The 15,252-nt window shown below is 46.8% G+C and overlaps 1 protein-coding gene across 2 annotated transcripts in view; it reads right to left on the bottom strand.

Moving 5' to 3' along the window:
- The window catches only part of ERBB4 (erb-b2 receptor tyrosine kinase 4), a 483,644-nt gene that overhangs the window by 347,718 nt on the left and 120,674 nt on the right, over nt 1-15,252 (bottom strand). For both annotated transcript variants that reach the window (XM_039728642.1, XM_039728643.1), the window contains exon 2: nt 12,360-12,511. In XM_039728642.1, the coding sequence (XP_039584576.1) occupies nt 12,360-12,511 (152 nt within the window). The remainder of the gene's footprint in view (nt 1-12,359; nt 12,512-15,252) is intronic.

Raw genomic sequence — 15,252 nt, 5'->3', positions numbered from 1 at the left:
CTGAGCAGCTGTGTCCACTCTCTATGTTGGGTATAACCCAGCATAAATACCTGCAAAGATTTTCTTTCGTACTATTATTCTCTGCTTGCATATTTCTGACAATTATTTGGAGCTGAAGTTCATCGTGTCTCTCCCTGCAGTGCCCTTCCACACGAATCCAGGCATGTTTTTAACACAATTCCTTGTTTTAGGTAAGGTATCATGTGTTCATGAGACCACCACACAAATGGGACAGAAATGCAGGGAGAACGTTGCTTTTTCTTTTTTCCCTAATCATCTTCTGTTCTTCCCTGATATTCAGAGTGGATTCTGCTTCCTTAGGCCCTCACTCTGCATCACAGTTTTAGGGCTGAACTGTCATTATTCCTGGGGTATGTTACATTATTACACCAGGGGGTTGTTTTTTGCTTTACACAATTTAAGCCAACCCCAATCATCTTCTGTTCTTCCCTGATATTCAGAGTGGATTCTGCTTCCTTAGGCCCTCACTCTGCATCACAGTTTTAGGGCTGAACTGTCATTATTTCTGGGGTAGGCATTACACCAGAAATGTGTCTACACAATTTAAGCCAACCCTGTTGCACATCTCAAGCTCCCCTGTCTGGAGGCAGCAATGTACAGATACTTTCACCACCACCATTGTTATCCTGAATTAGACACCAATGTGTAATATTGTATTATTACACCCATGTGTAATATTGGCTTTTTGCTGACACTTTAGGATCTGAGTCAATCCCAAAACAGCAGAATCAGAAGTAATTGAACACCCTAAACCATTAGAAATCAGAAAAAGTGGTGACATCAGGGTCTGGCACCATTCAAGCCCTTGGACCACTTGGCTAGAAAGCTCCCTTTCACCATATTCAAAGTGAATGGCATTTACTTTGAGGGTTTCACCTCCACGTTGTGCTCATTAAGGTTGTTTTCTTAAAGCATGAGCATAAACTCTCTCACAAAACTCATTTTTGGTATAGCCACTCCAGCAAGCAGCATTAAGCTATCAGTATTATTTTCCCCTGCACAAAACAGTGCGGGTTTGTCAAAATCAGCGTGATATTTCTGCCTTGCCTTTTGACATTTTCAGGTTTGTTATGTTCAGACATTACCTCAAAGCACTTCATTCTTTCTCTCTGGAAGGACTAATGACCACCAAAGGGGGAAAAGAAACACTGCATGCCACTCAGTACAGCATGCAGACTCTATTAGCCTTTGAGTTAACTTCAAACACTGAGTGCCAATGGATGAGAGCAGTTGTGCTTGCCCTGTGGAAGTACAGCCCTGAACTAGGACTAAACCCTCGACTTTTTAACCCAAATTTTTCGCATTCCACCTTCCCATGATGATGTATGACCCCGGGCACACGTCCCCTGAGAAGTCACTGGTACCTGGTTTCATTCCTGCAGGAATTAAGAGCTACTGAACTAGGACTAAACCCTTGACTTTTTAACCCAAATTTTTCCCAATCCACCTTCCCATGATGATGTATGACCCCGGGCACATGTCCCCTGAGAAGTCAGTGGTACCTGATTTCATTCCCTGCAGGAACGAAGAGCTGCAGAACTCTGCAGCTCTTCATTCTCAGAATTTCTCAGGGTTTCTCAGAATTTCTCAGAATTCTGAGCTGCAGAACCAGCTCATGTGTGGTTAACAAAGATAGTCCTGCTGGCTGCTTGTTGGGTTGGGCAGAGCCATCCCCAGTCCCCCAGTCCCACAAAGACACATCCTCTGTCCCAGCCTGGCCAGCTCCAGACCAGCCCCACACAATGAAGCAGATTTCCCTAGCCCACATCCATGAAAACGCTCCCCTGACGTGATATTTTTGAGGAGGATGCCCAGGAAGGCCAACTTCTCCCTTTTCCCAGCCTTCCTGAACACCTAGGATCTGCACAACTGCGGGGCTGTAATTAGTAATTAGCGGCCAGGTTTGGGGTGGGAGCATTGCTGCTGAATTCTGCAATCTGCACAGTTGTGCTGACATTTCTGAACCATAAAAGCCCTGCGGCTGGCATCTACAGAGGAAACCTTTAAAATTGATCCAGTTTAGCACAAAAACTGTTGGCTAAGCCTCAATCCATCCCTCTGCTCCTCCACCCCTTGACACAGCTTACAGCAAAAGACTTTGTTTTTCTTTTCATATGGATTTTAACAGTAATTCAAGCCCATTGATCTAGGACTCTGAGTCGGTGTATTACAATGCAAGATTATGCAGCTCTCTCACAGTTGGTTTGTCTAATTTCATTTTATTCCATAGTAAAATGGGATTGGAGGGAGGGAGGTTTAGAGGAAAAATTGGCATGTGTTGCCTAAATGCTTGGGAAAACAGAAAAATGTTACTCAAAGGAAAGTGTAACACACTTCCACTTGGCACAGGCAGCTATACCTCAATTACATAAGCAGCTATATCCCTCTCCATAACCTCATCCCTGCTCCACTGAAGGATTTGAGAGGGTAGGTGGACAAAGAGGAGAATAAAGAAGCCTCAATGATATCTGAGCAAAGCAAATCTGATATCAGTGAACAGAGTGAAATGGTAGAGTTTATACCACACTCCAGCTGGGGTTAAGACTTCAAATCTCATTACACTCACCATTTACACCACATAACCTCTCTTTCTATGCTTGACAGAAAACCCCTCATTTGTTTTACAACCTAACAAATCCATTTATAATTTAAAAGTGTTTGCAACCACAGTTGGTTTGGTTTTTTTTTTTTTTTTTTTTCTATTGGCTGGTTTAACTTTACTCTGCTGTTTGTTTTTCTTAAGTTTCAGTAAGGCCAGCATTTCCAGTCCCATTTCTAGGGGAGAGGTTTACATTTAAAGAGTAAGATCATTAACAACATAAGGTGGTTGAGAGAGGGTATAATTGGTTTCACTGGCCTAGAGGGAAGATCAACACTGAAGAGAAACAACACCTAATTAAGGTTTGCACTGTTTTATTTTTAATAATGTCCTCCTCTCCACTACCAACACTTTTTATAGTACTCATCCCTGCAGCTTCTGTGGTCTGGCTTAGCCACATGTATTTTACAGACACCCAGGCATCAGACCCCTTCATGGATAGACAGAAGGAAGATTCTAATCAGGCACTAAACAGTGGGAAAATAAATAAATTGATAGTCTGTATTTAATTTTTAAAAAGCAACAAGCCTAGACAGAGCCACAAATCCAAACAGTTCTGTTCATGTTAAATATTTAACTCCTGGTCTGTATTTTCATCCTCCATACGTGACCCACCCGGCATGTACCTCTGCAAAACTGGGAAACACTCCTCCTGGAGCAGTGATCCTTATGTCCTGGGCATGTTTTCGGTCCTGGAGCCTGTTGAACCTCATCATTTCCCAGCAAGGTGGTGGGAGTGCTGTGGGATGGCACTCTGGCACGAGCAGGAGCTCTCCTATGCCGTGCATCCCACACCTGCCTGGGCAGCCCTGCCGGACCCAAAAGCTGCCAAGAGGGGCCTGTGAGGTTCAAGAGGACCAGGGAGAAGGACAGCCTTCCACCTCCCATCCAGCTGGCAGCCCCCAGGCATGGGGGAGCCACCCTACATCACCTCTGAGTGCTCTGCTCTGCCTAACCAAGGGCAGCTTTGCTGCCACACAAAAACAGATGGAGTGAAAAGGATATTGCTGATCTCGAGCGTGTGTGTGGGTCTGGGGTACTCTGAATTATTTAAGTCAGGCTCCTTTGATCTCTCTCCTGCTCTAGAGTGGCTACTGCTGCCTTGCACATGAATCAGACAGGCTTCCCAGGCAGCTGGGGATGGGGTGCCTGCTGTACAATAGGAGCTGAATGAAAAATGCTGAAAGACAATTTAAAGAGACTCCTTAATCAAGCTGGACTTCAAATCTTGACCGCTCCTCTCTGCACATGATACAGCTGAAGGATGCTGCTGTTTATTGAAGGAGACACAGGCAAAGAAAGGCTGTGGGAGAGCTGGGGAAGCTCTTGGCCACTGCCAACCCAGAGAAGGGGCAAAACACGCCCCATGTTGGGATCCATCCCCAAGAGCTCTGGCAGGGGAGCCTCTGAACTCTCCCTTCATGGGGGGATGCACAGCAAGGGGCAGACTGATCCCCCCTACTCATCACCCCATGAGAATGATGGCCTGAGTTTTACACAGCAAATCAGCCACAGGGACATGGGAACGTGGCTGGCACTGCCCCAGTGGCTCTGGCAGCACTGACAAGGGCAGCCTGCAGCAGGTGGGATGTGAGGAGCAGCCCAGTGCCATCCCCATTAGACTCAGGCTATCCTGGAAATCTGCAGCCATCCTCCATAACAACTTCCCCCACCCCCCAAAAAAAATGCTTATTGGGGAGCCTCAGAGCACTGAGCAGGCACAGACACAAATCTTCACAGTTCATTGCTGCACCAAAGCCCAAGGCTGCATTCCCACAGACTGCAGCTCTGCATTCTCAGATGTCAGCTCTGCATTTCCCCAGATTGCAGCCCTGTATTCCACAGATTGCAGCCCTGCATTCCCAGATTTCGCCTCTGCATTCCCACAGACGGCAGCTCTGCATTCTCAGATTTCAGCTCTGCATTCCCACAGACTGCAGCTCTGCATTCTCAGATTTCAGCTCTGCATTCCCACAGATTGCAGCCCTGCATTTCCACAGATTGCAGCCCTGCATTCCCAGATTTCACCTCTGCATTCCCACAGATTGCAGCCCTGCATTCCCACAGATTGCACCTCTGCATTCCCACAGCACCCAGATCTGCATTCCCAGAGCACCCAGCCCTGCATTCCCACAGCATCAACTCTCATCCTAAACACAACTGGTCATTTCAAATGCACCTTTCATACCAAGCCACCAAAAATAATTGCCAAATAACATATGCTAATGAGTATATATTTGGTTACAGCTTGGCAAACTCAGCTTGAGGATTAATTGTATATTGACCCAGCTTTTTAGGGAGAAGGAAGGGAAGGTGTGGACAGGGTCCCTGGGCTACCAAGCTGCATCCAGCAGCAGCAGCCTGAGGCTTAGACCAGAGGCTTTGGCACAAAACGAGCAGCACCACGTCCTCTGCCTACAAAATTGGGTTGAAACCCTGACAGGAAGTGCTAAAAAGGGGATTTTGAGCATCCAAGGGAGGCACAGGGGTTGCTAAGACCAGCCTGCAGAGCTACAGCGACATACCTGAGTTACAGACACCTGCAATGGAGACTGGGAAGTCACACAAGGGGGATAAGCAACAGCAGCACAAAAATAACCTAACACCTCTGAAAACATTTAGGTCAGAAAGTGCTGGGTGCCTTTTCCCTACCAGCTGGGGGCTCTGGGAGTGGTGGTGTCAGGATGGAGCTGGTTAACTCTGTTAGGGACTGTGAGGAGTGTGATATCTGTCAATATAAAGGTATGAGGGCCATGGAAACACCAGTTACCACAAGAGTGCGTGGTATTGAACTACTCACTGTGCCTGCAGCATTTCAGTACCTGCTTTCAAGCACAGGGCAGGCCTGGAAGACCATGCAGATCTGTGGCATTCCCTTCCTTGCTTCCTGGCCATTTTCAGAAGAGTTTAAACTGCTGCGATCATTTTAAGCTGCTATTTCTACACAGGCAATGGGGAATGGCAGAAACAGCCTAATTCCTGGAGCAGCAGAGCTGTATCACACATGCCTTCTGCAATTAGCCTTTGCTCCCACTCCACCCTCTGAGTCTGGGATGCAGCTCACTTGAAACTCAGCTCAGGTTCACCCAGCACAGCTGGCAGCTGATCACAGCCCGTGTGAAACATTCTGTCCACGCCACAAGCATGGTCTGGCATGCAACTGGTCTCTTGTAACCCACCAGCACAGCAGTTGTGTTCAACAGCAAGCTGGAGGTGTCCTCTTTCCACCCAGATTTGTGTTGATGCCTCAGGTTTTAGCTTTTATATTTTTCAGATTCTGTGCCGCTTTAGTGTGTGGGTCCGGGCTTCATATTAGGGGATGGTGAGCTCTCTGCACAGAGCAGGGAGACAAAACAATTCCTTCTCTAGCTGGGGACCAAGGACAAATGATCCAAATCTCAGGCCCAAAAGCATAAACAATGTGGACTGAATAAGAAGGATGGGACGCTGTAATTGGACAATTAACTCCAATATGCAAATGCACCAGAACTTATAAAAGTGAAAGACCCTGTGACCTGCTGTCCATTTTGTGACCATTTTGGTTCATCTTGGGTGCAGCCTTGTCTGGGTTCTTGTGCTGCCCAAGGTGGATCCATTGAGGCCTTTTAATAAATCCCTGCTTTATTCTTTAACTCCATCTAGCCTCTGTTCTAGGTCAGCCTTCACAAGGCACCAGTGTGGCATGCACAGCTCTGACCATCACACCTCTGCTGTCTATGCTTTGTTTTCTAACAGGTAAGGTCCTGGCAGGGCAATCAGGAGCACAGAAATAGATGTGCTCCATTTCCATGTCTGTCATTACCTGGAGGCCACTTTGCCAGCCAGGGACAAAACCCACACACTGGCAAGTGATGCCACTCACTGCATGACAAATGCTGCAGCAAACCCCTCCTGGAAATGCCCATTCTGGACCAGGGCCACACTGCAATGCTTTCCTGGCACTTTTGGGAGAATCCCCCTCTGCAGACACCCCACAGCCACCCCACAGCCTTTCTGGGACCTCCTGACAGGCACACAACTCCACAGCCCCTTCTGTTGAGCAGGGCATTACTGCAGCCTGCCAGCTGGGCAGTCAGAGAGCCTTTTGCTGCAGAAGGGATGCAGGGCTGTGCTGCCAGGCCTTCAGGAGCCCTCCACAGCCTCCCACCGCTTTGCCAAGCAATGCCCTCCATCCCTGCACACCCTTCCCCACATTGCTGTTCTGGTGCAGACTCTCTCTGTGCCAACATCTCTTCTCAGCTCTGCCACCAGAGCTTGCAAATGGGTCTGCTTAGCCCTGTTTTGCTGTAAAAGACCAAAAAGGGTTTAAACCCCCACCCCCCCATTCTGTTTTTTTTAATAAGCAGAAGCTCCCAATGCCATGGGGCCAGGCAGCACTGGCAACCCCACTCTTTCCCTGGTTCCCCTCGCCCTGCAGAGGGGTCTGCTCCACCAAAACTTCCTTCAAACATTAAATACAACCAATAACAAAGCACATAAAGTCCAAATGGCCAAATCCCACCTGCCACAGAGCCTAAATATGATGTAAGGAACAGGCTAAGGTGGGGCTGGCAGGGGCTCTCAGCAAGCACGGGGCCATGAGTTCTGGCAGAGGGGAGATGGGGCCCTACATCTCTGCAATAAATGTAATATTCACCATGAAACATCCACCCAGACAGCTGCCCTGCAAGTGTGGCTGGAGGTGCTACACAAGTACTGCTGAGGTGAATGAAAAAAGAACCCATAAAGCAGTGGTAGATAATTTTTGAAGACTGTTGATTGTGGTTAAAAATGAGTTTCATAATCACTTGGGAGAGTTATGGCAGGGAACAGCACAGAACTTTGATCGTGTCTTTAAAAATAAATAATCTGAATTGGTTAAATAAAATCTGGGCACCAAAAGACAATTTACTGACTGTGAATTGCTAAAAGCCAGGGGATTAGTCAAAGCTAACTCACATTTACCAAATGTGTTTAACAGAAGTACTTGCAGAAGATTGGTATGTGATACACTAATTGTGTATTTTATTTTGAAAATTGAATATGGAGATGTTATTAAGAAATAAGTACAGCCCACAATAGGAACTGCCAGCTCTGCCAAGCAAAACTAAAATAGGTTCCCCCTTCTGTTCTTCAAGCAGTTGTTTGCAACATGAACCAGTGAACAACCTGAGCTTTTCTCAAGGCTGTTTTTTCCCTGAAGTCCAAAGCAGGGAAGTAAATCTCAGCTCTCTCCTGGATGAGACTCAAGACATGCAGCAGCTCCAGCAGCTTATCTGGTTTCATGGAGCAAATCCCAGTGCAAGAGCCTGGCTGTGCAATTAGATGAAACATGCTGGTGGCTTGGGAAGCAGCAGGAGATGGAGCCTGACCCTTCCCACTGTCACTGCTGACAGGCAGCTCTGAGGGACTGCTTCCCACCCAGTTATTTGTCCTGCTCAATGCAATCACCCTCCTGGCATTGCAATTCCAGTGGAGAGCCTGCCACAGGGAGGTGGGACTGCCAAAATGGAATCACCCCTTGTACATTTTCTGTGAGAGGCTGAGCCTCAGAAGCAGGCCAAAGCAAGCCTGCTGTCAGACAGATGTCAGAAATATCTGTCCTTACCCAGCACCCAGGCTGAGACACAATTTTTCCTGCTATTGAGTTCAGGGCAGCACCAAGCAGCAGGAACAGAGCTGGCAGAGCTGGAGGCAGCACAGGCAGAACACAAGTTCATATTGCAGTTGCTCACAGGAAAGCAATACCCAGACTACGACACAAGCAGGAACCAAAATAAAATACATTAAAGTAACGCAGATATGTCCTCCTGCTCTGCTCACACAGGAGAACAGCAGGAAAAGGAACAACTGACACATGCAATCCCTTCTTACAGAAATCCAGCTCCTCATGAAGCGCAGGCCTGGAAGCTGAAGTGGCTGAGCACTTCATTCAGGTGACAGACAGCCCCTTTTAGTCTTCATCAGCAGATATCCAGAGAGCTAACTCATAGACATAAAGCAAATCTACTTAGGGAATAAATGTCTAAATAAATATGAGAGATGGGATGCTGATCTTTTAATGCTCCTCTGCCGGGTAAATGAAATTATGGGGTTTTTTCACTTCAATTCATTTATGCTATTTGTTTATTACTGCATGATGGAAAGGCTCAGCATGCCTACAGCTTCCCAGGTCTTCCCTCTGTCCTGGAGCAAGGAGTTGCCCAGCTAAGCTGAGCACTGTGGAGAGGACAGGTGGGCACACAGAGCCATGGCTGTCATCAGCTGGGGACACAGATAACCCAGGGCTGCAGCAGCATCTGAATAGGAACTGCCAGCTCTGCCAAGCAAAACTAAAATAGGTTTCCCCTTCTGTTCTTCAAGCAGTTGTTTGCAACATGAACCAGTGAACAACCTGAGCTTTTCTCAAGGCTGTTTTTTCCCTGAAGTCCAAAGCAGGGAAGTAAATCTCAGCTCTCTCCTGGATGAGACTCAAGACACGCAGCAGCTCCAGCAGCTTATCTGGTTTCATGGAGCAAATCCCAGTGCAAGAGCCTGGCTGTGCAATTAGATGAAACATGCTGGTGGCTTGGGAAGCAGCAGGAGATGGAGCCTGACCCTTCCCACTGTCACTGCTGACAGGCAGGGACAAGGCAGCTCTGAGGGACTGCTTCCCAACCTGTTATTTGTCCTCCTCAATGCAATCACCCCCCTGGCATTGCAATTCCAGTGGAGAGCCTGCCACAGGGAGGTGGGACTGCCAAAACTGAATCACCCCTTGTACATTTTCTGTGAGAGGCTGAGCCTCAGAAGCAGGCCAAAGCAAGCCTGCTGTCAGACAGATGTCAGAAATATCTGTCCTTACCCAGCACCCAGGCTGAGACACAATTTTTCCTGCTATTGAGTTCAGGGCAGCACCAAGCAGCAGGAACAGAGCTGGCAGAGCTGGAGGCAGCACAGGCAGAACACAAGTTCATATTGCAGTTGCTCACAGGAAAGCAATACCCAGACTACGACACAAGCAGGAACCAAAATAAAATATATTAAAGTAACGCAGATGATAGGTCCTCCTGCTCTGCTCACATAGGAGAACAGCAGGAAAAGGAACAACTGGCACATGCAATCCCTTCTTACAGAAATCCAGCTCCTCATGAAGCGCAGGCCTGGAAGCTGAAGTGGCTGAGCACTTCATTCAGGTGACAGACAGCCCCTTTTAGTCTTCATCAGCAGATATCCAGAGAGCTAACTCATAGACATAAAGCAAATCTACTTAGGGAATAAATGTCTAAATAAATATGAGAGATGGGATGCTGATCTTTTAATGCTCCTCTGCCGGGTAAATAAAATTATGGGGTTTTTTCACTTCAATTCATTTATGCTATTTGTTTATTACTGCATGATGGAAAGGCTCAGCATGCCTACAGCTTCCCAGGTCTTCCCTCTGTCCTGGAGCAAGGAGTTGCCCAGCTAAGCTGAGCACTGTGGAGAGGACAGGTGGGCACACAGAGCCATGGCTGTCATCAGCTGGGGACACAGATAACCCAGGGCTGCAGCAGCATCTGCCTGAAGTGTTTGTGGTGGAGGAAGAGGGCAATTACTGCAAGAGACTAAACACTGGAGCAGGCTGAAGGAGCGTGATGTTGCACGGAGAGCTCACCGTGTTTAAGTGTGAGAGAGACAAACAGCCTTTCTCTTAGTTATGTCCCATCTGCCACCTTCATTTGGCCATTAAAACCATTTTTAATATGATAAAAGGAGTAATACTGCCTGACTAATGAATGTCGAATTATCGGCGTAAATGTGCCAACATTTATTTATTTGCCTCACCGAGAACATGTTCTCTTCTGTTTGGTTTTCTACTTTAATGAGTACAATTTATCATACTAACTAGGCCTTCCACTTTGCTGAGTTTTGTTTCAAGTTCAGCTTTTTTGCTGAGACATCTGTGAGGGAGCAGATGCAGGTAAGAGAAGTAATAAAACTAATAAAAAAGCAGTAGTAGCTGTCGCCAAAAAGCACAGGTGACCAAACCACCCTCATTTACTGAACAGGACCTTTCCTTCTTGATCTCATTTGATGATTTGACTGCCTTCTTTCCACCAGTATTTCATGCTGTTTATGGAAGTTCTCTGCAAGGAACACTAATTCTTAATTTCCAAGTAATTTGCTTTCCTCACCTCCCAGAAGGAGGAAGGAAAGCCGAAGCGGAAGGACTGCCTGCCATGAATTCCAACCAGGGGGTTTCACTGCAGAGATGCCCCAGGGCAGAGCAGGGATCCTGCCCTCACAGGAGGAGGCTCTGCCACCTGTCCAAGGCTGGTCCAGCTGCACCAAGGCTGTATCTATTTCAGAGCAAAGGCATGTGTGCTTTCCCCACCTGTCACAACTGTGAAACGTAGGGATAGCATTCACTTCCGAGGCATTTGTGACTCAAATTAACAGGCAATCTGTTAGTCTGAGTGCAATTAGCACCCCAAGCTTTACTCCAGACCTGTCTGCTAGCTGAGTTTTGCTCACAGATCTTCCAGCAGCCTGGTGCACACGTTGAGTAAATACACAGCAATGTGTGTAAGGCTGTGAAAACCCCAACAAATTCAATGTGAAGCAGAGCTAAACACGCTGCTCGGCTTTGCTAGAAACTGTGGTGGAAAGTTCACAGTTTTACAGACTGGAACTGAGCACTCAGCTCACCCGAGACCCAGCACAGGGAATGAGTGAGTGTAACCCAGCCAGCTGGGGCTGCCTCCCACCGCCTCTTCCTGCTGCCAGATTTAAACTCCACCACTCCTGCCACGTGAACGTGCCACTGACACACAGACTCGCATCCTGCAACGTGACAGCAGCATTTTTAAGAGGTACAGGAGAGCAGTATGGGCAGTGCAAACCCTTATCTGTGTCATGGAGGGTACAGTCACAGCACAGACTGCAAGCACACTGGCACAGGCTGCTTTTTCTACCCTAGCCCTCAGACCTGCCTTCCATATTACAGCCACATCCCCTGCAGCATCCTGCAGATGCCCACCTGGATCACTCCTTTAGGGATATTTCTTTAAACACAGAGAATGTAAAATGCCAAATAATGATGGGGTTAAGTTCTTTGAACTTGGTGTTCACCTTTCTCTCTTGTGGTTGCCAGCAGGGCAATAGGATATCTGCAAACCACACTGGAGTGTTCCTTCACAAATCCAAAATTTGATGCAAAGAGGACTGAGGGAATGCACAATCAAGGTTCCCCAAAAGCAGTACAGCCTTCATCTATCACAGACTTCCCCTGGATGCTGGAGTTGTTAGGCTCTTAGCTCCAGTCTCATGCCCAAAGGGGGTTTCATGTTGATTCAGCAATCACTTTTTTCTTTCTCCTAAATGCTCCACAAACATTTCACTCTTCCTTGCTTAGTCTATAAATCAGTCCATATCTAGCATTTTATTAGGATTAGCTTCCCCAGTGCTTATCTGCATGATTCTCTGACCTTCCTAAACCCCACCTAACCTGCCCTGGGGCAACACAAAGTGAGAGACCTGCGAGGTGTCACCTTGCAGTGGCACAGCTTTCTCCCCCACATCCTGGATAAATCTGAGTCACTCACACTCAGAGCACCTGTCACAGCAATCACATTGCTCCTGTTCTCTGCACATCCCTGGCATTTCATTATCCTCTTCCATCACAGCAGAGCTGGTGCCAGAGAAGCCTGGTCTTTTCCAGCCCAGCACCTATCGCTGCTCCCCAAAAAAGAAGCTGAGGGAAAGAAGGAGGAAGGAAGGAGAACAGCAGCCTGCTTACCCTCAGGAAGGAGAGGTCCCTGTTGTGCTCGATGCTGGTGATCTCCAGGTTGCCCATCACCACCTCACAGTTCTCATAGTACTTGCGCAGGGCGCGGTACTGCTGCTCCAGGTCAGACAGGGAGCTCAGCTTGTTCTCAGTGCCAGCACACACTGCAAAAAAAAACACAGCACAACCCATCAGGCCACTGCGGAAGAGGGGCACAATAAAGTCTGTGATACAGTGATACAGGGAGCTGCACCAAAAATCTGTAATGATTCACAGGGCTGGGTCACACAAGTCACGCTTGAATATCAGCAGTGGAGATAACAACATAGAAATGCAGCCTGTGATCATCTCAGCAATTTAAACACCTCTCACCAAATGGGCTGAAGTGCTGGTATTTACCACCAAATGCAGAAAGGCTGGAAAGGCAGAATTGCAGGGAAAAGGCCAAGCAGGTTGACCCCAGCAGCCAAAGGGTCAAACTCAGGCCTCAGCAAAGCCCCACCAGTTCCACCAGAGACAGAATCAGTCACTGGGCAGAGCCAGTCCCATCATGGGCTGAAGGACACAAGGCTGGAGAGACCTGTGCATCCAAGCCAACCTGGACAATTCAACATTTTCCCTATTCTGAATAGTACTTTGGACAAGCCAAGAGCAACCCAAGCAGAAGGCTTACACCCAACATTGTTTTCCCTATCACTTTCCTTAAGACCCCAGCTCTTCCCAGCTTTAAATGATTAAATAGGAGAAAAACAACAGCAAAAAACACATTGTCTTTCCACAGGTCCCCAGGCTGAATGCAGAGCAAAGAAATGTCAGGAAACACCATCTTAGTACAGTTTTCAAAGGAGGCCCTTTAATATTACACCACTCTGTTCTACATTTTGAAGCCCAGTTAAAAGCCACCACAGAAGCCCAGCTCATCTCAGGGTATCAGCCTGCTGTCATCATGCAATGACAAAAAAAAGAGAGAGAAATAAATACAGAAGCAGCATTTTACACTATCACCTTTTCACACCTTGCTCAGCCTGCTCAGACAGGGATGCTGCTTAAATGGTCAAGTGTAGGGCTGGGCTGGTTTTGGGTTGGCTGTTTCAATGCACTTTTTTTTCCCCTCTTAATCAACAGCTTGTGGGTTGTTCTTACCTGTGAGCAAATTAATCTGGCTATATCTAAACTTTTGAAATAGGCATTATATTATGCAAAACAGGAGCCTGACAAGAATGGCATTTCTGGGGCCAATCCCACTTCTGGATCAGATCAATACAAACAAAACTCTTCATGACTGGAGGCATAATCAGTAAAATTGGCTGAAACATACTCTTTTGAATGATGCAGGTCCTTTTTATAAATACCAAAAGTAATTAGGTTTCAGAGTGGTACAATTATTGACTGTTTATTTACTATACCCCCTCCCCCTATTTTTTTTTCTCTCATTAGAAATGGGAACAATTCTAATCTCTGCTCCCTCTGTGGTCTCTCTGCTGCAGAATTATTTGCTCTTGTGCCGGGGCAATTTGAGCTTGGCAAAGGGCTTCAGGGGCAGCCAGAAGCCCATGACCTGCTCAAAGTTTTCTCCCAAGGAAACTCCCTCTGCCCCAAAAATGGCAGCAGAAGTCTGCTCCTGCTGAACCACGACTCCCACGGGCTGGTTTCACTACAAGCCATGCAGGGTGAAGGGCTGATCAGATCATTTTTGGGTTGTGTTTCCAGGGGCCAAAGAGCACAGACCAAAGCTGAGCAGGCACTGCAAGGGCTGCCTCAGCAAATAGGCACTGGGTCTACCCACCAGAGGAAATGCTGGGATATTATTTCTTTCTATGACCTGGCAAAAGTAAAATTTCAAAGCTCTCGCTCTCACTACAGTTAAAAATTTGAAATATTTGACCTGTGTTCATTACACTGTGTAGAAGAAAAACAGAACTGCTTGGTTTGCTCAGGTTTTAAAATAGAAGCTACCACCTCATTTTGAGGCTTAACTTAAAAGCATGAACATTCCAATTTTTAGATTTTCTGCAAAACCTTACCACTTAGAGTAAATCATACCTAAACACTATTCCATTCATTATATTTTTAACAGCTATTTGGGGAGATGGAAAGACATGGTCATAGTGGGACCTCACTTAGCTCTGGTGGACTGGGAACACTGGAAGGATTAGGCACTGCAACAGGAGATGGCACATCTTTCTTTTTGAAATACAAAGCCCTGTCCCAGCTCATTGATACAGTTTTATTCAGAAAAGCCTCCAGACCTGCCCTTGTGTGCTAACTCTTCAGGGAGACACATCCCTGTGCCTGCCAGGGCACCTAAAAATTCTTGCTTAGCACTTACAAAATGGGTTTGTGTGTTCCTTCCTGAAATCCAGCAGTATCCATTATGGGACTGATCATATTTCCAGCCAGGTAAGTATTACTCTGTCTTAAGGCTCCCAAGGACTAATAAACACCTTCCCTTCCATTCTGCAATCCGTGCTAAGGACCAACACAGCTCAGAAAACAATTCCTGCAGCTCAGCTAATAAAGCTATACACTGCAACACTGATATTCCATGTTGCACACCTATTAAACGTTTCCTGCAAGCTAATGCAGCCATTTGTTTGCTGGAGGAGGCAGAAACACCTGGAGCCTGTTCCTGCAAGAGGACTTGGCAGGGGTGAAGCCAGCCCAGATGTGAACCAGGGCTATGAGTTTTATCTGAGATTAATTTTGTACAGCCAAACCACTGCAGCAACTTCTCCCGGTTTTTGATATGGCTAGTAATCAATTCTTTTGGATTTAAAAACAAAAAAAACCAATCTTTAAAGCTAATTTAGAATAAATCATGCAGATCCTTTAAATTTATCTCATAGCACTTAATGTCTGTCTTAAAAAAGGAGTTTCCTTCCACAAAAAAAAAATTGGTCACAGA

Source organism: Passer montanus, unplaced genomic scaffold, assembly GCF_014805655.1.
Source record: "Passer montanus isolate IOZ18808 unplaced genomic scaffold, ASM1480565v1 scaffold66, whole genome shotgun sequence".
NCBI lineage: Eukaryota > Metazoa > Chordata > Aves > Passeriformes > Passeridae > Passer > Passer montanus.
Note: the sequence above shows the minus strand (reverse complement) of the source record. Positions and strands in the feature narration are given on the sequence as shown.